General features: G+C 36.7%; 3 protein-coding genes across 5 annotated transcripts; all 3 read left to right on the top strand.

The window, feature by feature from the left end:
- The first annotated feature begins 8,658 nt into the window (after positions 1 to 8,658).
- Positions 8,659 to 12,435, top strand: LOC133724872 (uncharacterized protein At1g03900). Its single transcript, XM_062151768.1, has 8 exons — positions 8,659 to 8,903; positions 9,182 to 9,213; positions 9,591 to 9,691; positions 9,802 to 9,874; positions 10,048 to 10,079; positions 10,981 to 11,071; positions 11,730 to 11,841; positions 11,939 to 12,435. The coding sequence occupies exons 1-8, from the start codon at positions 8,805 to 8,807 to the stop codon at positions 12,242 to 12,244; spliced, it is 846 nt and encodes a 281-aa protein (XP_062007752.1). The 5' UTR covers positions 8,659 to 8,804; the 3' UTR covers positions 12,245 to 12,435.
- Positions 12,436 to 13,375: 940 nt separating this feature from the next.
- LOC133724869 (uncharacterized) lies at positions 13,376 to 18,744 on the top strand. Of its 3 annotated transcripts, none has more exons than XM_062151765.1 (5): positions 13,376 to 13,536; positions 16,597 to 16,772; positions 17,106 to 17,667; positions 18,022 to 18,191; positions 18,272 to 18,744. In XM_062151765.1, the coding sequence occupies exons 2-5, from the start codon at positions 16,677 to 16,679 to the stop codon at positions 18,437 to 18,439; spliced, it is 996 nt and encodes a 331-aa protein (XP_062007749.1). In that variant the 5' UTR covers positions 13,376 to 13,536; positions 16,597 to 16,676; the 3' UTR covers positions 18,440 to 18,744. The 3 variants fall into 3 exon arrangements, with proteins under 3 accessions (XP_062007749.1, XP_062007748.1, XP_062007747.1); XM_062151764.1 differs by having other exon boundaries at positions 17,106 to 17,820; XM_062151763.1 differs by having other exon boundaries at positions 17,106 to 17,844.
- A 927-nt stretch (positions 18,745 to 19,671) lies between these two features.
- Positions 19,672 to 21,485, top strand: LOC133737067 (disease resistance protein RPM1-like). The gene is made up of 2 exons (XM_062164695.1): positions 19,672 to 20,681; positions 20,764 to 21,485. The coding sequence occupies exons 1-2, from the start codon at positions 20,355 to 20,357 to the stop codon at positions 20,830 to 20,832; spliced, it is 396 nt and encodes a 131-aa protein (XP_062020679.1). The 5' UTR covers positions 19,672 to 20,354; the 3' UTR covers positions 20,833 to 21,485.
- The last annotated feature ends 1,806 nt before the right edge of the window (positions 21,486 to 23,291 follow it).

Here is a 23,291-nt window from a genome sequence, read left to right as displayed (position 1 = left end):
GTGATGGCGGCGGCGAGCCTCGTGCTCTCCAGTCCAGGCAGAAGCGAAATGACGAGGGCGTGGGATTGAAGAGTCCATGGTCTCTTCTGCAATGACGTCGGGATCTCGACCAAGATTCTCGAAGGCTCCGGTTGAGGTGTTTCTCGGCTGAGGGTGTTTTTTTGGCCTTGGGTTGGCGGATCGAGTCGGAACTGCGGTTTTGGTGTCGGCGATCCGGCTCTGCGTCGTGGTGTCGGAGTTGGTGGTCGGTGTCAGATCTGGGCGGATGGAGGTAATACCTTTAGTGGCGTCGGGTTGTGATGCTGCGAGTGTGCAGCACTTTGTGGCGGAGGCAGGAGGGCTTGTCGTGATGCCGGCGGTGGCTGGGCAGGATCTGGAGTTGGCTGGGATTGGTTTGTTGGTCCTGGCGGTGACTGCGGCGGCGGGCTGCGCGCAGGAAGAGAGGTCGGAAAAACCGACGGGAAACTATAGGTTTGACCTAGGGCTGACCACTGGTTTGACCGGGCTGGATACTGGGCCGCTGACCATGATTGGGCCTTAGGTTGTGGCTGGATTTGGGTCTGATCTTCATGGGCCGCTGTCTTTGATTGGGCCTGTTTGTAGGGGGCTCAATTTGGGCTTTATACTGCAGAATCTCCAGAAGGGCCAAAGGAGCAACTTGATGTCGAGGTTGTTGGCCACTGAGGAGGCTGAGAAAGGTGCTGGTTCCAACCCTATAGGGGAGGGACTAGCCCTTTCTTGAGTTTTCTAAGCTTTTAGACATTCTGGACTCAAGCCTTTTGATGTAGGGGTAATTTCTATAGGTTTTCTAAGATGTTTCTAGTTGATATTTGTACCACAATTGCGTGATTGGCAGATTAGACTAGATGAATATATTTTCCTTAGAGAGCGAGATTAGTCTTGCTTAGTTTAGGCTTGCTGTTCAGCGAGCGTCCCTTTAGACTTTAATGAGTTTAGTTTGTGGCTTAGATAAGTTACCCGGTTTGTTACGGAATTTCTTATGTAAGTTCTGTTAGACTCTAGTCTGTCTTCATGGCTTGATTACTAATGCAATCAACTTCTATTCAAAACAAAAAAAATGAGGGCTTGTGGTGCAATAATTCATTGTTTATAGCAATTGAATGCACCAATATCAAAACTCACCTTAATAAATGTCAATTACTCAAGAGAGAAAAAGAAAATTTCAAGAGCGGTACCCAATAAAATACCACTATTAATTATGATACCTCACTGTAAACTTCAATGTCTCACATTTTAGTAGAATCAAATTGGTAAGCCATGTTCTAAATTCGACCAACTATAAGTACCTACCGTCTATTTATACTTACATAATTATTAGTTTTGCAAAGTCGTTTGATTTTTGAGCTTTATACCCATAAAAGATGAACTGTACGTTCCTCTCTCTCTCTCTCTCTCATTCTCTTCATGGTGGCGGAGCGCTGGCTTGTGGTGCTCCTTGCTTATAGGTTGTTGCCTATTCCTCCGCATTGTGTCTGCTGCATGTGATGATAGTGTTGATGACTGTGTGGCTAACTTAAGATGGAATTTTGGGGGGGGGGGGGGGGGGTTGACTTCTAAGAGAGTGATGGCAGTGAGGGAGGGGGTCAATGATTGGGCCCTCATGAATTGCTTTGATCTGGGTTTTGTAGATTGGTTTTGGGTAAGGTCTGGCGGACAGGCGACGATTTGTGGGGGTTTCGATCCTCTGATTGTCAAGTCTAATTTTGCTAGTTTTGCTGTCTGGCCTTTGTTTTATGATGGCGGCCATGGTGGTCGGAAGGCAGCAGATTTATAGGGGTCAATGATTTCTTGAACTGGATTGGCACAACTACTAAGGACTCCCATTACAAGAGCAGGATAGAATGTGAAACAACAAACCAAACATATTAGGTTTGCAGATGAAACAGAGCAAATGAAAACATCAATTATTTACAATGGTCCATGCTGAAATTGCTACAGAAAAGAAGCATCATATTAAATCCCTGGTCTTTAAAGATCCCATTATAGATGACCGTCTACTTAACTGGATGAGCAAAGAGGAAACATAGGTTTTGCTTTCTGAAAAGGTTAAGGATGGTGATTCAACTGCAATTTTTGATGAACCTAATGTCTGATGATAGTGATAATGAAGATGAAAATTATTGTGCAGAAGATTATTTCATCCAATTTCATAAACAGTAGGCAGTGACGTCAACTCTAAAGACATAATTGAGACACTGAGAGTAAAATTACACCTGTTAAATAGAAAACTCGTATTCAATTGCAGGCAAAATACATCAATTTCAGCTAGAACTATGAAAAATGCATAAAATTTGTACAAAAAGTTATGCACAAGAAGTTGTAGATAGCAAACTAGTCTAGCTATTTCATGCGCAACACCATTAGTTTGGAAGGAGATATACTGATAATATATGTGATCAAGTAAATGTTCTCAGGTATTTAGATAATAGTCATGCACACAACCCAGGAGTGACCCGTGGTGCCGCCGGAGGCCTTGTGACTCCGAGTTTTGAATATATATATATATATATATATATATATATATATATATATATATATATATATATATATATATATATACATACATACATACATACACACACATTCATAAAAGTTTGTGTAGTCCAGTTGGTAGCCTGACAATGTGCGCAGGCTTTCTTTTCCTTCATACTGGTTCGAGTGGGAGACTCCATTTTCTATTTCCAAATGGTTGAAAGGTTTAAATATTTTTTTGGGGAAATGATCATTTACCCAATTTTGGAGTTAATTAACCCCACTTGCTTAAACACTCTAAGAGATTGTCTACTTACCCAAACACTCTAAAAGATTATTTCCCTAATACCCAATTAATTATTTTTGGACTAATTTCAGTTTACCCCCCTGAGGTTAGGGGTTGTCATCATGTTAGTCACTCGAGTTTCAATTTAATCAGTAACACCCTTGTACTCTCCAAATTCATCAACCTTGTCTAATTTTTGGACCCCTCCGTCCAAATTGGCTGTTAAATCTGTTATGTGGGCCCCACTTAGGGGGTAAAATGGTAATTTTGAGCTCCAAATTATAAAAATAAAATAAAAAAATTCTGTTTTTTCCTTTTTTTTTTCTTGTTTTTTTTTTTTTTTTCTGTTTCTTCGCTTATTATTATTATTATTATTATTATTATTTTATAATTTTGTCTTTAACCTATACACCTCAAGTTATAATAGGTTTATAAAAACAAAAAAAATACTCTAGGTGTTTCTTCGTTTTTTTTTTTTATTTTTTTTTTATTTTTATAAATTTTGTCTTCAATCTATACACCACAAGTTATAATAGGTTTATAAAAACAAAAAAAAAATACTCTAGGTGGTTAAAAAGTCGCTCACTGGTCTACGATATTTGTGATATATCTCCGATAAAGCGAAAAATTTTAGGATATATCTATAAAATATAATAGGTTTATAAAGTGAAGAATAGTAGGATATATCCCCAATAAAGTGAAGAAATATTTGTAAAATATGATTAAAAAAATAAATACAGATACTTCTTCACTTTATTGGGGATATATCCTAAAATTCTTCGCTTTATCTGAGATATACCACAAATATCGTAGACCAACGAGCGAAGAATTTTAGGATATATCCCCAATAAAGTGAAGAAATATCTGTATTTATTTTTTTAATCATATTTTATAGACATTTCTTCACTTTATTAGGGATATATCCTAAAATTCTTCACTTTATAAACTTATTATATTTTACAGATATATCCTAAAATTCTTCGCTTTATCGGAGATATATCACAAATATAGTAGACCAGCGAGCGTCTTTTTAACCACCTAGAGTAATTTTTTATTTTTATAAACCTATTATAACTTGTGGTGTATAGGTTGAAGACTAAATTATAAATAAAAATAATAATAATAATAATAAGCGAAGAAACAGAAAAAAAAAAAAAAAAAAAAAAAAAAACGAAGAAACAAGAAAAAAGAGAGGAAAAAACAGGATTTATTATTATTATTATTTTATTTTATTTTATAATTTGGAGCTCAAAATTACCATTTTACCCCCTAAGTGGGGCCCACATAACATATTTAACAGCCAATTTGGACGGAGGTCCAAAAATTGGACACGGCTAATGAATTTGGAGAGTACAAGGGTGTTACTGATTAAATTGAAACTCGATGGACTAACATGATGACGACCTCTAACCTCAAGGGGGTAAACTGAAATTAGTCCATTATTTTTTTATTCTTTTTTATTTATTTTTGGGACTTTTTTGCCCTCTCCTTCTTTCTCACTTAGAGAGAGAAGTCATCGGAGATCTTGTGGGACTCCGGTGACCAGTGGCCAGCCGCCGACTCCGGTGACGGACTCTGGCTACCGGTGACCGGTTACCGGAATCTCGAATCCGGCTACCGAACTGGTGACCGGATTCCGACGTCTGAATTTATTGCCCCATAATAATACCCAGTAACCATATTATTGCCCCCCAATAATCATATTACTGCCTTCCAATAATCTTATTACTGCCCCCCAATAATCATATTATTGCGCTCAATAATCATATTATTACCCTCCAATAATCATATTATTGCCCCAGTAGAAACATTATTGCCCCTCAATAATGTTATTATTGGCAAGACTTACCCAGAAACTACCTCATTACCTCCCTTAAAATCCTCTATGGTTCGTCGGTGCCAACTTGCACCAAATCAACACAATTAATACAAATGGGAATCATACAGAGCAGGACCAAGTCAACTCAAAGCCAAAATCGTTGAATATAAAGTTGCAAAAATAGTTATAGAAACTGTACCATTCGACATGGAGAGGCTCAGACCCAAAAAAATATATATATGCAGAGACTTTTCGACAAAATAAAAATAAAAATTCTTCACCGTCTAAGCCAACCTCCAAAACCTAGATTTCCCAATTGCTTGCCCAAAACTGAGACACCAGCATCAAAACAAAAACCTAACTCTTCAACTGCCACCAGGCACGGAACCAGGAATTAAATTTGAGGTGGGCTATATTTACCTTATGCTGGGAAGAAAAATTATTCTTAAAAATTTGGCATAGTCTACTTCGTTTTGATGGAATATCTCAATTGCATAACACTTGTCAAAATATCATTTACAAAATGCATTTTGTTACCCAAATCTAACCATAGAAAATTAAAGCAATTCAAAGTTAAAAATTCGATGTCAATACAAATTCAACTAGAGGGAACAAGAAGAGTCATCACTAGATGGACTTAATCACTTTGTACCATGTAAGAGTCAAATTTAATCAAACTTAACCAAACCAAAATTAATAATACAAATTCAATCTCTTTTTTAAGAATCAATAGATTTGATTACTTACATTAGAAAATCTAGAAATACCCAAATTCTAATATAAATTATATTCTAATTTCATCAAAAAAATTCATACCTCAATAAAGTTGAGGGAATGAGAGCAGAGACGTAGAGTGCTGAGGAGAGGAGAGAGTGACCTCTACCAGGTGAGAGACCGACGACGCTGATGTGCAAAGAGAGGTGAGAGGTGAGAGGTGAGAGGTGACGACAGAGAAGAGGAGAAAAGGGGAGAAAAGACAGAGAAGAGGAGAAAATGGAAGAAAAGGTGAGGAGGGAAGTGGGGGACGACATAACAGGGGAGAAAAGACAGAAAAAAGGGGAAAGGGTAGACAAAGAGTTGTTGCAGTTTTATATATTATACATGTTTGAACTTTGAAGTGCTATAACTTAGGGTGTATATAATCATTTTATTTTTATCCAAAAGTTGGGGTATGCTGCAGCACACCTTAGCACACCCTTAGTTCCGTGCCTGACTGCCACGTGAAATTGGATTTGCCGGAAAATAGATTTTCGGCGGTGGAGGTGATTGTGAGCAGGGAGGCTTGCGATGAAGTGAAGAGAGAGAGAGAGAGAAAGAGAGAGTTGGGCTTGCCAGAACACCTCGTCTTTTATGAGCCGCGGCTGTCGAAATTCGTATACAAATTGGAGTCGAAGTCGACTCTTCGAAGATGAGGATGAGGTCTCCATTCTACTCCTGCTTCTTCTCTCATGTTTCGCGGTGAAATTCGGGTTAGGAGATGAATGAGGGTTGTGATTGTGGTGGTAGGTGGTAGTTGACGTCGGCGCCGGCGGCTCGCATAGAACGAGAGAGAGAGAAGAGTTTGAGAGACTCTGAGAGAGAGATTGATGAGTTTGTAGTTTATTAATTAGATTGATGGAAAAATTGTCATTTGATCCTTAAATTGGGTAAATGAGAATAAAAATTTCTTAGTGGAGTAAGTGGGAGTATATTGACTCAAATTTGGGCATTGGGTCAAGACCCCTATTTTTCTGCAAGTGGCCTAGTGATTCTTGCCTAGTTGGGTGTGCTCTCCAACCTAGGTTCGAACTCTGAAGCTGTCAAAGTGGCCAGACACTATGCTGCAATGCACAGTTGGAGCATTTCACATGCGCCGAAGGGGTTTATCTTGGGCCTAGGAAGCCTTTGGGTTCCCATTGACAAAGTCAAAAAAAGACCCCTATTTTTTTCCCCTTTCCCTGTTTTTTTTTCTTTATTATTATTTTTTTATCTCTCTTTCCCTTACCCTTTTGTTACATGATAATCATGAATGTATTAGGAGTTATAGTCTCGTGTGTAACATTATTTGAAACTTTCTTAGTTATCTTGATTAACTGTTTGAGAATAATTTTTACATTATTGAATGATATTGTCATAACATGTATTTTATTATATCCATTCATTTTATTAAGTCATTATGCAATGAACATAAGGACTTGGTCAAATTTTTGCACTAAATTTCTGAATTTTCAGTACTTGCCCTGACACAACCCAACATTTGGGAATCAATCTCAATTCTCAAGTATATACATTCATCACAAAAAGTGGTTGTTGTAGCTGCAGTTCATCTTGGGAAGCAGTAATAGGATCGAGGTCGTGCCTATCACCTTTCCCATTAGACAAGTAGCTTGTATTCAGACATATTGAAAATATGATCAAAGTAAATGTTCTAAGGTATTTGAGATAATAGTCATGCACATAGACCAACAGTTGAGAATCAATCTTAAGTCTCATAGGACAAAGGCCTCTAGTAGAAACAATGTCACAAGCCGTCTCGGTAGGAAAGGCTTCAATATGCTGAAGAGCTTTAGGGTGAATGATATTTTTCCTATATTACTTTAAGACTTGTTTGAGATTATTTTTCAAATTGGTATAAGTGCTTGTTTCTGAATTAAAAAAAAAAAATTATAAATATAAAAAAATATAAAATGTGTCTTAAGTAGTTTTAGAAGCACTTGACATTTGTTTGTTTTATAGTGATTTTGTCAAATTTAAAAAGCGTTTCTAACTATGTTTCTAACAGTCCCAAACACTCTTTTATTAAGGTTATCAAGGTGAGCTGAAATGCATCTCCTGCTCTCATCCTGTTGAAGACGTAGCACATGTTTTCTGTGCCTGCCCTATTGCAAAAGACATTATCACAGGGGCCCCATTTAATCTACATGCCTTTATATCGCCAATCTTTCACTTCAAAGAATGGATGCTCGAGCAAGTAGTGAATCTCCAAACGGATGTGTTCCAAAAATTACTCATGGTGTTATGGGGTCTGTGGAAGAATTGCAATGACACCCTCTGGTCGTGCAAACCTCAGACAGCACAAAACAATGTGTGTGGAACCATGGCTTGGTATTTTGAGTATAAACAAGCCAACAGCTCTTCTGTTAAACCTGTTACCATTCGAACGAAACAGAAATGGACTACACCTAATCCGGGGACATTAAAGCTTAATGTGGATGGGGCTTTTTTGCTAAATTACACTGAAGGAGGAGTTGGAGGTGTGCTTCGGGACTCAAGTGGCCATTTTGTTGCTGCTTTTGCTCACCATGTCAGTCATGCTACTTCTGCAAAGCAGGTTGAGTTACTGGCTCTTAAATCGGGTTTGCAGCTGTTACAGGATATATGCATGTCAAGGAGTGTATTGTGGAGACTGACTGCCACTGAAATCCATATGCAAGATTATTCCAGTCTGGAATTTGGGAACATAATTGATGACATTCGAATGGGGCTGCAAAATAATGTGGGAATCTCTATCAGTCACACAGCAAGAACTGCCAATGCAGTGGCTCATAGATTAGCTAGTGAAGCTTATGAATCTGTGGAAAGTATAGATTGGCAGGGCAGTGCTCCTGAAATACATAGAGATGTTCTAAGTTACGATTGTAATCCTATTGCTTAACTTCAATGCAATGAAAATGTCTTTTATTAAAAAAAAAAAAAACACTCTTTTATTATTTCTCCTAACGTACTTGTTTTCATTCACGGTATTATTTGGCCAAGAAACTCACATATTAGAAAAGTTAATAACTTAATATGAGAATTGACGAATTAAATTTGGTGGGGGGGGGGGGGGGGAAGAAATTGACAATTGTGCCAACCAATGAACCCCCGGTAAATTCCTCAACATCCAAGCAAGCTCTACCAAATAACATGCGTTGACCCCATCTAGACCGTCCATCTAATTGACCTCTCTCCTCATCACAACCGTCCGTAAATACCATTTTATGCTAAACACATCACCAAATAATCACAGACCGTTAATGACAAAAGCCATCTGATCCAATGGTGCCTGATGGCTATTTTCTACTTCAGAAAGTGGTCTGCTTCTGTTTTACAGAGAGAGAGAGAGAGTAGAAACCTCGTCAGGGATATCAATCTTCGTCAAATCTGAAAACAAAACCCCATTGATCCTCAAAACCCAGTTTCGGATTCACATTTTTACCTTACTGGGTTGGGATCAGAATCCCAATCATGGAGCAGGATCAGAAGATATTGAATGATCAAGACGACGCCGAAGTTGAGGCACTGGAGCTTGTGCTTTTCCAAGTCTCTGAGTGCTACGTCTACTTGGTATATACCTCAGTTTTCATATATGTATCCGATTCCGTTTTGGTGTTGTGATTTTGATAATGAGTTCATTTGAGAACTGATATTATAGATGAATATTGTAGTACGAACCCTTTTCCGAAATAAGGCGGTGCTTAGGATCTGTATATGAATGTATAGAAATTGGTAATGTTTATGTGACATACGGAATTTTCACTTGAGTTAGATTAGTTCACACCAAATCAATGTTTGGCAAGTTGTTTTGTGATGCCAAGCTAAAGTTTGTGTTTTTGTTTGTGCAGATACCACCGAGAAAAAGTGCAGCTTCGTACAGGTTTTGCTCAACTCGTCAAAATAGAAAATTTCGTATGCTTCGGACAGTTTATGTTTTAATTATGATTGTTAGGATGCAATGTCATTGACTGTCATCAGTTGATATGAATTATTTGTAATGATTGAATGCTTCCGCTCCACGCATTGCTCATCTCAAAGGGAATCTTTGGAGTTAGGCTTTAGATTGTGTGAGGTTTTAAAGATTGATTTGGGAATAAGTTTTCTGAGATTGAGGATTTTAATCACTGGTTGCTTATCGATAGATTGTAAATACAAACAAAAAGAAGATACTGTTTCCATTGACAGTTTCTGTGATTACTTTTGGAACTCTAGATTGTATATGTTGGAGGTGATTTTTAAGTCTGAAGGTTATTTCAGGGCTGATGAATGGGATGTAAACAAATGGGTTTGGGAAGGAATATTGAAAGTCATTAGCAAAGGAGAAGATTGCATTATCAGACTTGAAGAGAAGAACACTGGTGAGAATACTTTTTATTTACTATAAGATGGTGGAACTATGTTGTATGTTTTCCTTTTGTTGTATCAACATAATCTTTTTTTCGACCATAATCTGATATATCTATAATAGGTGAACTATATGCTCGGGCATTTTTAAGAAAAGGAGAGCCACATCCAGTTGAACCTGTAATTGATAGCAGCAGGTTTGTCCTATTTCTTCATAAACTTGTACAATCTATATGTGTCTCATGAGTTTTATACATCAATCTACTGCAATACTCATGTAAATTGAATTTATCAAGCGTTAGAACTTATGTGAATTTTATTTTATCATTCTGAGGGTGTTTGACAAGTTGATGCATGTTTTCTTCTGCAGATACTTTGTTCTTCGTGTAGAGGAGAATATTGGTGAGGAGATACTTTTGAATGAATTCTATTAGCCGCCTATATATAGATACTTTTGATTCTATTTCTTATTCATTTTTAACTTGCAAGTTAGATCATCCCCCTTTCTCCATCTTCCCATTGATTTATAGGAAAAGAAAAGCCATGATTCAAGAGAAACCAGCCAGCGGTTGTTAAAAACTTAAAACAGTATAGCAAAACTTATGTGTATATCCATTCTAGACATGGAAACCCATGGGTACAAGGCTTTGAAACTTTTATAGGTGTCTGTTAATGAGACAGGGCTAAAATTTCAAAGCCTTTATTCCATGTATGTTGGTTTAATATCATAGATGGGAACTGTCTACCTCTGGAAAATGTTGGATTTGTTACTCTGAGTTCATAGATATTGTTAGTATAACATTGTCATCTTATCAAAGAAAAAAAAAAAGGATAAGAAAAGATGAAAATGAAAGATAACTATCGTATGTAATCTCTCTATTTTCCTACAGATGGTTTCTGAAGGATAGAAAGTAGGATATCCTTAGAAGTACAGGTTACACCGATAAGGTGTAGTTAGTGCTTAGATACATATGTGATGGACATTAGAGAATATACAGGATTTCATTTAATTGTCTTATGTGCTGGGAAATATTTTTAACTTATGCTTATCAGTGCACCACCATGTGGTGATATAAACCAAAGACCTATATGCCCTACAGTTTTTGCAGAGTAATGATGTCACATTTTCTTTTTTATTTACTTTATTTTACCCCTCATATAGTGTTTAGTTTTCTGATTTAAAAAATAAAAATTGTGCCAGACTTGTGAAGCAAGTTAAAGCTTCCTAGAGTGTTTTGTTCACTTTATTTTTTTCCCCGTTATTTATTCATCTCTGGTCATCATTACTCTTAAATATATGCAGATGGTCGACTTCGGCATGCTTTCATTGGCCTAGGATTTCGAGAAAGAACAGAAGCTTATGATTTCCAAGCAGCCCTGCATGATCACTTGAAGTATGTTCTATACAGACAATTCTTACAATTTTTTCCTGGTCATTTTTTTCTACAACAATCTTGATGTGGTAGGAAGAAGACTGTTATATTATACAAAAATAGGGAAGTACAAAAAAGTGCACCAGTAGTCCCCTCATGATACACCCTCTAAATACAAGAACCAGAAATTGAAGAACATGTCATTTTTAGATCCCAAAAGAATAGTTGGAAGAGATTACAGAATGTAGATGACAGCAAACTGAAAATTCTTGAAGCTCCTTGTGATTCAAGTTTCTTCTGAAACTAGATCCCAAAAGAAAAATGGAAATCACTCCCAGTAGGAGAATATGAGCAGTTTGAAAAAATGACAGAACTTTGTTTCAAGGATAAACAATTTAAACTGGGAAATTGTGTTTGAAAAGACTTCTCACTAAACCAAAACATCTTCCTGTAATTCTTCACGGTCCCAACATCCAATTTCCCCAAGTCAGCAAAAATAAGAGAGACCCTGCAATAGATATATCCAATGGCTTTAGAAAGAACCTCTCTTGACTGTTATTTTTTTTTTCTGCAACATTTCAGAGGTTTTGTTATCTGATTTTGTAATGCTTGATACTGTATGCTTTGAAGATGAATTTCCATCACTTGAGCTCATGTTGTTTTTTCATTTGCTTTGAAGATATCTAAACAAGAAGAAAACTGCGGAAGAGATGGAACAGAAATTTCAGCAAACTTCATCAGTTGATTACAGCTTAAAAGAGGGGGAGACTCTTGTACTGCAATTAAAAAGTGTTAGTGCATCTGTATTTTATTTTCAACTCTGTCTTCTCATTCATGCTGCTTACTAGAGTGAGTGCTTTAACTGACTTTTATTTCTTTGGTCAACAGAACAGTTCTGAAGGTGTGAAGTCCAAGCTCTCAGAGCAGGGAGTGAGCAATTCGCCACCCGCGAAAAAGAGTAACCAAAAAGAGTCCTTGATCTGTATCAAACCACTACCACCTCCTCCAGGACCACTCTCTCCTTCTACGAATGTCCTGAAGTCTCCCTCAAACCCACCAAATCTGGCTCTCGAGGGAGCTTCTAAACTTCCAGAATCAGTGGCAGATGATTCCAAAGAAATGAATGCTTCTGCAAATCAAAGCACGCAAGAAATACCAGATGATGACTTTGGGGATTTTCAGGCTGCTGTTTAATATAAAATTATAAACTCTGAGATGAGATATGCTTATATTCAAGTGTCTGAATGTCTGTTCCCTAGACGGATTGGGGTTTGAAATTTTAATGGATCTGGTGTATATCTTGTTACATACCAACCAATGTGAATTTACTTTGAAGAGAAAATTGTGCCAATCATGATGATCTCTACCTGAGATATGTGTTAAAATTCATGCAACTATGTGGACATAGAGGAAAAAAGAAAAGGCTTGGTCCTGCAATTCCAATGGAGCTTTCATAGTTGCTCCCATTCGATGATTGGAATGAAGCCACATTTTATTTTATTCTGTTTCATGCAATGCTTCACTTGATTAACCAAGAGGAAATACTTGTACATGCTACCCAAAAAAATGTTACATTCACTAAAAATTTTGATTCCCAACTGATATTGTGTTTCGACCAAAAAAAGGAAAAAGAAACTGATACTGTGGTATTTGTTCGTAGTACACTGGAGTCATAATTCTCCAACAAGCTCTTCATTCCCAGAATACTGATTCTTCAAATGAACATATACACTTGTAATGTAAGTATTGAATCATTGAATGCTTATACCGTCTTTCTTCTTATTTTTTGTTTTTGTTTTTGGATCAAATACAGAAATGCTTATGCGCAGTTTTTTTCATGCTAATAAATTTTTTTTTTTTTTGAGAGGAAAGAAAATGATTTATTGATTTTATTGATTGAAAAATCATACGACCGTACTAGATCAAGTTAGAGTAACCACATCACCAGACTCTCAAAAAAAATGATTTATTGATTTTATTGATTGAAAAATCATACGACCATACTAGATCAAGTTAGAGTAACCACATCACCAGAATAGTTTCATCGTAATATCGAAGCTGCAAGTCCACCAATACAGAAACCAACGTAAATAAATGGTACTCAATACAATCTTTTATCTCACGCTGATAAAGTTTGTACAAGGTTAGGTTAAGAAAATTATTGCTAATACGCCAAGACTCATTTTCCGACCAATAAACAAAAAAAAAAAAAAAAAAAAAAAAAAGGGGCAACGATCTAAATTGACTTTTAATATTTCTGAAAAACACGTGGCAAGATATTAAGCAATGGAAGAAAGCCAAGTGAAATGTGTCTTTACGTTTCTTGTGCTTTCTTTCTCTGCCTGCCTTTCATGTTTCTTTTGTGCTCCGTTTCTTCTGTTGTTAGTCCTATATTGTTTCTAAACGAATAGGACCTTTACAAGCAACACCAAAACTGAATTGGGTTTGGGTTTTATTCTCAACCTTTTGGCTTTTCTGGGTTCCAAGTAAGTTCTCAAGCTTCAATTTTCATACTAGATGATCCAAGCTTCAATTATCATCTTCTCAAATTGTCATAAGGGTTTTCTGTTCCCTGATCATGCATGCCCTTTTTCCATTTAATATATGTAATCAGCTTGTTGCAACTTATGGTTTTGTATGAAGGCTTTGGTATCACTGTATGATGTTGTTTTGCTATAGCTGAAACAGCTTTGTAGTTAGTTCTCATATCTGAAAATAGCAGGAAAAAAATCATATAAACCGGGCGTGTTTAAATTTTTTATTTTTTTTGATACTGTTTGTCATGTTTTGGGGTGAATTTCTGCATTATGGAAATAGTGATCAATTGAGGTTTTACTGTTTACTCTATAGGTTCTTTGGGTTTTGTGAATTGGAGTTTTTGGAAAAACCTGACTATTTTTGGCTTTTAATGGGTACTAAAGTAACTCACAAGTTAAAGGACTGTTTATCATATTGCTTCCTCAATTCACTTCATATAACTCTAGTATGGCCTCCTCTTATCTTTTGATAAGTAGTTATGGGATTGCTGAGACATCTAGTCATGTTAAGATCAGATTTTGCAACTGTTCATATTAATGTCTTGCTAGTCTTCCAGGTGAAATTTTTCCTTGTTGGGCATTGAGATAGTAACAAAATTCTAACTATCATTCTCTTAAGTAAAAAATTTAATCTAATCACTGAGACAACCATCTTGAATAACCATCACTCCATCAGACCATTAGAGATAATGTCCGACTGTAGTCCTTGTTTGATAGGGCTTTTTAATAAGAATTGAATACTAAGCATGTTGAATGCTAGTCCTGAAGTTTTAAGCTTGAAAACTCATTAGAATCTGGCATTTCATTGATTATGGATAGGAAGGTGTGTGGGATGGACATAGTTGGGAGGATGGTGGTAGTGAAGGTCTCAGTTTGTGTATTACTTTGTTGGATGGGAAGGCTTAGGTGATGAGGTACTGGCATCTCTGGTGTCCATGGTGATAGTCACTAGATGTGGAAGGCAAAATGATAAAAACTTATTTTGATTATTTCAACTTTTAGCATTCAGCAAGGTACAGACTTGATATTTTTCAGGTTTAGTACTAACTGCACTATATAAGGAAACTGAAAGATATTAAACAAACTTTACTTCTTAGCTAATATGTAAAACCCACTAATTAAGTGTTTCACCTTTTGCTTTGAATTGGCTTATCAAAACATACCATTTGTTGGAATTTACAAATTAGTTTATTTTTAGAAGCTAAGATGTGGTACCACTAAAAGATACAACAGTAAGTGTGTAATAACGTGGAGAAGCTAGGTAGTGCTTTCTTTTTTTTTTTTTGTTAAGGGGCGGTAGTGCTTTCTTTACATGTCCCAGAATGAGCAGAACTGAAGTTTACAGCATAAGAGATAGTGGTGTGAGGGGGAAGGTGAAGGAGTAGACGTGATTTGCTTTCTTATTATTTTATATGTAGGATTCCTTTGGTGCTTGAATTACTGTCCTTGTGCTTTTTGAAGTAGAATCTCTCACTAATACAAGCATTGCCTGATATTACTATTGAAACCATTTAATAAACCTGTTTCTCTTTCATCTTAACACGGCAGAGGACGACAGAATCCTCTTACCGATAAAACACAGCATATCACTTTAAAAGAATAGTAGTAAAAGAGCTATCATGGAATTTTGAAAACTGACCTTTCTCAAAGATGATCCAGCTCTTCGCACTCCACAGCAACACCCAAACCTCCCAAAAGCTGTTTATGAGAGCTTATCTCCCTAAAGTTGCACTTTTATTCTCCTTTCACCCCAAATAGATTAAACCTGTCAGATAGAAAAGCATTGCATTAGGTTTGGCTGGCGCAGCTCGAACTAAATAGATGTAGCCCATCAGCAATGAAGCATCAGATTCTCCAAATTGGTCTAGATAAATATGATAAATAGTGATGTAAGTTCTCAAACCTCCAGATCATTTTCTTCGGAACCCAAAATCTCTACTGAAGGGATATGAAGAAGGATTTACCCACTATGTAGCAGTGGAATAGTTATTGTTGTGTAGTTAATGATAATGCCTAGGCTAAAGAGTGCAAAAGACTCTGGCTGGCATCCAGTAGTGTTCCCAAAATCTCACCCTTTCCCCATTCCACTCCACAAATTGGCAAAGGTAAATTAAAGAAACAACTTTGAGAGATGTCTTTCCAAGTGCAACAACTTGAGCCTCTTCGCATATTATTGGAGCCACACCCATTCTCTTGTGCACACTAAAGTTGTTTCTTATTACAACATGCCGTAGAGTACCACACTATGAAATCTAAATAGCCAATTTTCATACAGAGCTCCAAGAAATTCTCTAGAACCATAATGACCAATATTTGAACTATAACTATATCCCACCTGGTAATTCTCTTTTTCTTAAAACGAATCCTCCAAACCTGTTTCGTGGACCCAGGCATAAAAAACTGGGGCTTCCTGCCCAACCCTACAATCTATATGAGACAGGAAGCTCTAGCACATAACTAGGTAGGTACTATGAGGGGATTTGAACCATATACCACATGGGCCTACCCATTCCTACTATCCTCTGTCGGTCAGCTGATGATTAGATATGTTTTATGGTCAGACCATGTTTTGGCTTGTGCCTCTTTTAGCTTACTTTGGCATATGTAAATAATAGCACTTTATTCATTGAATAATGGATTTCACTACTTAAATGTTCAGGTATCATCTGTTACTGAACTCTCTGCTTTTTGTTAGACATTGCAAATGATATTTTCCTTTGTAATAATCGTAGTGTTTAAATAAACTTAAATAAAAATGGCACAATATGTAGCTAAACTTCTTTGCACAAAGTACAAAATGACCTGAAAATCGTGGACCATTTAATGTGATATTTCTTTTGAGTACTAGTCACGTTTTACCATATCCTATAGGTTATTTTATTTTATGAAAACTAGAAACCTTATAAATTAATGAACCGTCATTTTATGGATTTTCTTTGTTTCCTTACTCTGGATTAGAAAGACTTTTATGTGTTGTTAAGAGCTTCTTCTGATTGTAATCTCTTGCAGATGCGTACTAGTTGATGCTGAACTGATTATTGAAACTACAAAGTAGCAGACGACGTACACCTGTTCTGTGAAGAAAATTTATGATAACTATGGATGTCAAAGGTATAAACTGGGTTGGGTGTGTGTACGAGAAATTTGAATCTATGTGCTTGGAGGTGGAAGAAAATATGTACCAGGTAAGACCTTTTTGGATTATTAAATATTAATCTTCACAATGTAATGGTTGCCAGAGACTGCTGGCGTTGTAGTATTTATGAATTTCGGCAATTTTTAGTTCTTTGCCTTCTTCCTATCTTTAGTGCTTGGTGACATTTTTTTCTTGCCGGAGTTGTTTTTTGTGCTCGTCTGTTCATCACACCTATAGAATGCATGTGACATTCCCGCTGTCTAATTTGAACAAGGTTTATGTGATACTGTCTTCCTTGTAGACAGTGCCCTTGCTATTTCATTCCTCAGTTCATCTAGTATTTGTTCTTAACTTTATGTCTTCTTTCAACTATTTTTGGCAGGACACAGTTAAATTTGTTGAAGATCAGGTACAGACTGTTGGGGAGAGTGTTAAAAAGTTATATGCAGATATAATGCAAGATTTGCTCTGTGACTCTTCATTGGATGGAGAGAATATATCAGCTTGTGGTTTTCCTATTGAACATTATTCAGATGTTGATAATTCTAAGAAATCAAAGATTAGAAAAACGAAAGAACATGTAAAGGTTGGTGTTGAAGAAGTAAATGGGGATTCAGAGGTGATTTCTCTTGTGGAGAAGGATGTGGAACATACAGGATTGTTCCATAGACAGCGCATGTATGATTCTTGCACAAGATCCTCAGGCGATTGTGCTAAAGTAGCATGCTCTGACTTGTACTCAAGACAAGACCATGGCATGAGAAGCTATAACAAAAAAAATTTGGTTGTCAAACAAACTCCTATCAAGGACAGATTGCCAGGGGCAAATACTGCTGTTGGAAAAGATTTTAACAGAGTATCACTATCATGCAGTGAATTTTCAAATGAAAACCGTGATGCTTCATGTGACCAACCAGATGAAGTTATAACTCCTACAGCGGAAGGTATGAGATGTGATTCCATGAGGGAAAGTTGTGTGGTTGCGAATGCTAGCCAATGTTCAGATGATGTTTCAATTAACTGCCAATCATCTGATTTGATTGTTTTTGATAAATCGGATGGAAAAAGATGGAATGAACTGTTAGAGTCATCGATTGGTGGGTTATCAGCTGAATCAAATGGTGATTTCTTTAATACTATAAAACTGCATTTTTTTATATGTTCTCTATTGGTTTGGTTTCTAGTTTGATTCCTGCATACATTTTTTTTTTGGGGGGGGGGGGGGGGGGGGGTGTTTTCTTTGGCATGATTATTTGCAGATTCTTTTGTATGTGTAGTTACTGGTTGACCATTTGCAGGTGGATCTAATGACTCCAGTGTGCATGCAATTGATAGCAATATTGGTGTGCATGGAACGGAAATCAGTCAACAATCTGACAAGGCAAAGCTCGAGGAAACTTGTGTGATGGTCAGTGGTGAAGAGCTTCATTTTGTTCATCACGTGGTAGCCAACTGTAAGCCTTACAAGGTAGAGTCTCTCTGTATCTCTCTTTATTTTTCTGCAGTTTTTTCTATTGCCATTGGCCTTAATTGAAAACCTTTTTCTAGAAAAAAATTCCAAAAGCCTTCACTTCAAGAACGAGTTCAGCAAGGAAACAAGAATATGAGCAGCTTGCATTATGGCATGGGCATCATACAAAATCATTTTTAGGTGGAGAAGATTCAAAGAAATCCCCGACTCGTGATTTTTGCGAATCTGAATGGGAGATTCTCTAGGCGCCCTTGTAAATGGTAAATAAGCGTCCAACTTACTGCAGCATCCCATAGCTGATCATGGTGCTGTCTAAATTATCTAGCTTCTGAAAAATTTGTAAATAAGTGGGCAGTGATTATGTAATCTCTTGGTCCTACTGGGCTCAGTTGTCGAGTATTAAAAATCATGTCGTCTATACAAGATAAAGTACTTGGAAATGTTATTTATAGAACAACTTTGGCCAACCCAAATGAGACCTTCACTGTACCCAGAATCATAAATAAATTGGCTTGTACCCATGAGTGGATAAACTATTGTTTTGCTCCTATTGCTATTCTTTTTCTCCTGAAATTTGTTGTAGATGTTAGACTTTGAAATGGAGACCTGGAGCCTTCCTAACTGGTTGAACTTCAGGTGGTGTAAACGGTAATTGACCCTTTTCATGTGTCTTGCTACTGATGCCTGGCATTTTCAGGTTAGATTTACAGGGCTGCATGCACACATAATGTACTTGTATTTGTGTGTGACTGCGTTTGTATGTGCGCATTTTTCTTTTCTCGAGTACAATGATAGTTGAACCGCAGTTAGTATGTTGAAGTTTTGAGAGTGCCATAATAAGGCATGACATCTCTGCAATAGCAGAATTAATCTTCTTTATTTGAGATTCTAGAAGTGAGAGAAGAAGATGAAAAATTAACCTTTCTATTAGTACTGGATGATAGATCAAACCACAAAATCTTGTTGTCTTTGGTTTTCAGGTTTCAATTAGTTTTAGACTCACTTTCTAGCATATCTACCTACTGCTTCCCCTCTTAAGGTGTGTAAACCCCTGGATCCATATTTTTCTGATACTGAGAGAATGTTGACATATCCACATATTGGATTCAATCTTCTGCAAATTTGAGTTTGACTGCGGGCAAGGTATGCTTTTCAACATCATGTACGTGATGCTAACTCTTTTTGCTTCAAATTATTGTTCATGAACTCTTGTACGTGTGTTGGTTTACAACACAAACCAAGGCTCCATATGTATAAATTTTTTCTGGCAAAAATGCTCCTGTACTACGTACTACTTTTCCAGACCAATACCATGTCTTAATAGTTCTTATTAAAGTCTTATTTAGAGAGACTTGGGAGTGTGATTTCATTCGAATGCTGATTCTCTTGTCAGTTTTCGCTGAAAAAAAAAAAAAAAACAAAAAAAATCTATTGGTCTGACTTGGGCTTCTACTGGCCATGACGCTGCTGCTTAACCAGCCCCATGCTAATCTATGGGCAGCCGAGTTATTTTCAATTGTTGTATCTAAGGGCGGATATAACAACTGAAGATGTTTTGATTGATGGTTGTGTGCATGAATGTAATCGAGCTCGTTGTTTTAATTAATACTAAATAGCTCCACTACCAGTGTATAATTATTATACTCTGGAATCTTAATGTTGTTCAGCCTATTCTTTTATAGATAGTTGTTGATTTCCTCTTAAATCAATCACCAGGAATAATCTTCTCACTAAATTGTCCATTGAAATGCTACATTATGCTGCTTCTGGTATAATGCACTTGAATGTTGCTGTATAAATCAATTTCAGATTTGATTTTGCGATTGAAGTTGTTAAGCAGTAAAGGTAGAAGCCAAATATGGCATCAGCTGCAACAGATCTCTTGATTGGTAAAATTGTAGCCATTCTTGAGAATGAAGCATCCTCCATAGCGGGTGTTCGTGATCAAGTTGATGAGATCGATCAAGCAGGAGCTTGTAAGCATGAAATCCTTCCTGCGGGATGCTGAAGGCAACAATGCACAAACTGAAGGAGAGGAGACGTGGGTGGCAAGCGTAAGACACTTAGCTTATGATGCTGAAGACATCATTGACGAGTTCATGTATCATAGCAAAGTAGGGGAGATTTGATCGCTGGCTCCAGAAAACCATTCATATCCCAATGAATACCTGGTTCAGACGTCAAATTTCTCAGAAGTTACGAAAAGTCACTAAAACAATCAAAAACATTCCAGAGAGGAACCAGAGATATGGCGTTGGTGGTGTAGAAGGAACGAGTTCTAATCATGATAGTCAGAAATGTGTGCAGAACCAAGCAGAGTCTTCTCTTTTCATTGAGGAAGATGAGGTCGTTGGGATTGAAGAGGAGAAGAGCATGTTAATACAATTGCTGATGAATGAGGAGAAAAACCTGAAAATCATCTCAGTGGTCGGGATGGAAGGATCTGGGAAGACCACTCTTGTTGCCAAGAGCTTCACTAATGAAATGGTAAAGAGATATTTTGACTGTTGTGCATGGATTACTATTTCTCAAACTTTATGTGATTGAGGATTATTGAGGATTTGTACAGATCTCCGTAGCCTTGCCTCGGTTCTATCTCCGTTTTCCACCTCCGATGACACCACCACCCGGGTTTTGAAGCCCTCGATGTACTAATCATCCTAGTATACATCTTTTGGCCCAATTCGATAGGAGAAGAGATAATCGAAGAGTAGAGCAATTTTGAGAATTTCGGGTTCGAGGTAATTTATGATCTATACACTTCAAATTGATTAATGTTGACAAAAAAAAAAAAAAAGATCAATGTTGTAGTTGAGAAAGTTATTGGGGATGATGAGAGGAACATGTTGATGTATTTTGGTGACGCAATTCGGGCTTGTGGAAAAGCGTGGGGGGCGCATCCGGCCGCTTATGGTGTCCTGCTTTGGTCTGTTGGGTTGAACTTATTGTTACAAGCATGTGGATATGAACTTGGTATCAATCGATGCACGTATTGAAAATGATCGGAATTTCCGAAGTTTCACAAATTCGGGTTTCGATTCGGGAGGACCCGACCGTTGGATCGATCCCAATTTTCGATATGTTGTTATAATTATCGAATCGACATAACCTATGAAGTTTGGCCTCATTCTGATATGATTTCGAGCTTTCGGCGAATTATAGTTTCTAGGGTTTTGATTTTATTACATTTAGTACTGATTCTCGAGAACAATTATTCATAATATTAATTTATTCAGGATGACATGTAGATCGAGCTCGAGGAGGAAATTGTCGAAATGACATTATAGCATAATTCTGTGAGTGGACATTTGTTTTTAAATTAAATTGCATGCAGTATGATTTTCGAGCATTAATAAAAGTAGATAATAATTGAGTTGATAATTGATTTTACGATTTACTTATAATTATCAAGTTTCTTAATATTATGTTTTCGACGAGAAATCATAGATTTATCGGCAATGAGTTTATTTTGAGTTATGGAGGATTTATAGAGTTTTTGCTGATATTTGAATTATTGAGATTTTATAATTATTTCTATTGAGTATTTTGAGTATTGAGTTATTGAGAATAATGAAGATTTAAATGTGAGTATGATATTTAAGTCTTTGAGTATGTTTGATTTCTCGAGATTTGTTGTGTTTAATATTTTAATGAGATTGAGGTCAGTTTATTCGAGGAGGTTAATATGTTAGCACATGCAAGCATTACCTGGTTGGCAATACCCTCCAGGTAATAATCTGGTCGACAGTACCCTCCAGACAATATTCTGGTCGACAATACTCTCGATAATATAATTTCGGTTAGCAGTACCCTCCGATGCGTTATTTGGTCGGTAGTACCCTCCAGATGATATGAGGTAATTAGTCGGCAATACCTTCTAACTATCTATGGTTAGTCGGCAGTACCCTCTAACCATTGTCACCTCATATATTCCGGTTGGCAGTACCCTCCAGGTGGCATGAGATGATTAGTCAGCAGTTCCTTGTCATCGTTGATTTTACGATACGAGTATTTTATGAGATTTCCAAGAGTTTTGAGATGATTTCACTGATGATTTGAAGTTATATTACGAGATGAGATTTACAGTATGATTTGAGGTATTTATCATATGAGTATTTTAATGAGATTTTGAGATGGTTTTCAAGATGTTTTACAATACATGTTTGAGATTTTAGTAAAGAAGAGGATCAAGAGTACTTTTACGAGAAAGCATTAAATTATTTTTCTTTGAAATTATTTATTTTTCGTCCATTCATTCTAACAGTTTTTTTTTTTAATGCTTTTCCCTGGGCTTTTCGGTTTCTCTTAAGTCTGCAGAGTAGTTTACCTGCTCCAGAAGTCGAGGATTGATAAGTTTATTGAGGAGTGCTAGCATATTTTTACAGGTTTTGGGTAATCCACTTTTAAAGGAAGTTCCGCCAATTTTTTTGTGAAATTTTTTCTAAGATGGGCCTCTCATGGCCACTCCGAATTTCAGGTTGGAACCCGGTTTGGGTCTTGTCGGCTATCATGGCAGAGTTCCAAGGAGTTACTATCAAATACGCTATCAAATATATAAGACGTGAATGTAGAACTGCAGCACATGTTTCAGCTCCTACTGCTCTAACTTTGAATTCTAGTTATTCTTGAATTAAAAGTGACTATAGTGAGATTATTTAGGAGGTCATTAAAAGTGACTATACTTCCTAAATATTTCTTCAATAAGATTGACATTTTTATCTAAGAATTTGTTTCTCATTAAGGTAAAATTTTATTTTAATAAAATTGAATTACAAATTAAAAATAATGACGTAATCACAATACCCAAAGTGGGCTTACAACCATGACTAACATCAATAAAACTAAAACTAACATCATCACTCGAAAGAGAAGAAACTGACATATCAATGAATCCAACGACTGGGACAAAAATTAAGCAACTAAACAAGCCAGAAAGACAAAAAAATAGCAATAATTGGGACAAGTGCCCACAATAGAAAACTATTGAGTGGGTTATACTAAGATCTCCTGATCGATCACATCACAACAAACTAGCACTAAAATGCACAACCTTAAGTCGGCAGATAACTTTATCATATTGATAATCGGCCTTCTACT

Source organism: Rosa rugosa, chromosome 1, assembly GCF_958449725.1.
Source record: "Rosa rugosa chromosome 1, drRosRugo1.1, whole genome shotgun sequence".
Taxonomy (NCBI): Eukaryota; Viridiplantae; Streptophyta; class Magnoliopsida; order Rosales; family Rosaceae; genus Rosa; species Rosa rugosa.
This window is presented reverse-complemented; position numbering and strand designations above follow the sequence as displayed.

Bases quoted from the DNA above. Each gene is read 5' to 3' on its own strand.
- LOC133737067 (XM_062164695.1), top strand. From the start codon at position 20,355: ATGAATACCTGGTTCAGACGTCAAATTTCTCAGAAGTTACGAAAAGTC. The intron at 20,682-20,763 runs GTAAAGAGATAT...GGATTTGTACAG, and splicing joins AGAGCTTCACTAATGAAATG to ATCTCCGTAGCCTTGCCTCG.
- LOC133724872 (XM_062151768.1), top strand. From the start codon at position 8,805: ATGGAGCAGGATCAGAAGATATTGAATGATCAAGACGACGCCGAAGTT. The intron at 9,692-9,801 runs GTGAGAATACTT...TATCTATAATAG, and splicing joins ACTTGAAGAGAAGAACACTG to GTGAACTATATGCTCGGGCA. The intron at 9,875-10,047 runs GTTTGTCCTATT...TTTCTTCTGCAG, and splicing joins CCTGTAATTGATAGCAGCAG to ATACTTTGTTCTTCGTGTAG.
- LOC133724869 (XM_062151763.1), top strand. From the start codon at position 16,677: ATGATAACTATGGATGTCAAAGGTATAAACTGGGTTGGGTGTGTGTAC. The intron at 16,773-17,105 runs GTAAGACCTTTT...TATTTTTGGCAG, and splicing joins TGGAAGAAAATATGTACCAG to GACACAGTTAAATTTGTTGA. The intron at 18,192-18,271 runs GTAGAGTCTCTC...ACCTTTTTCTAG, and splicing joins CCAACTGTAAGCCTTACAAG to AAAAAAATTCCAAAAGCCTT.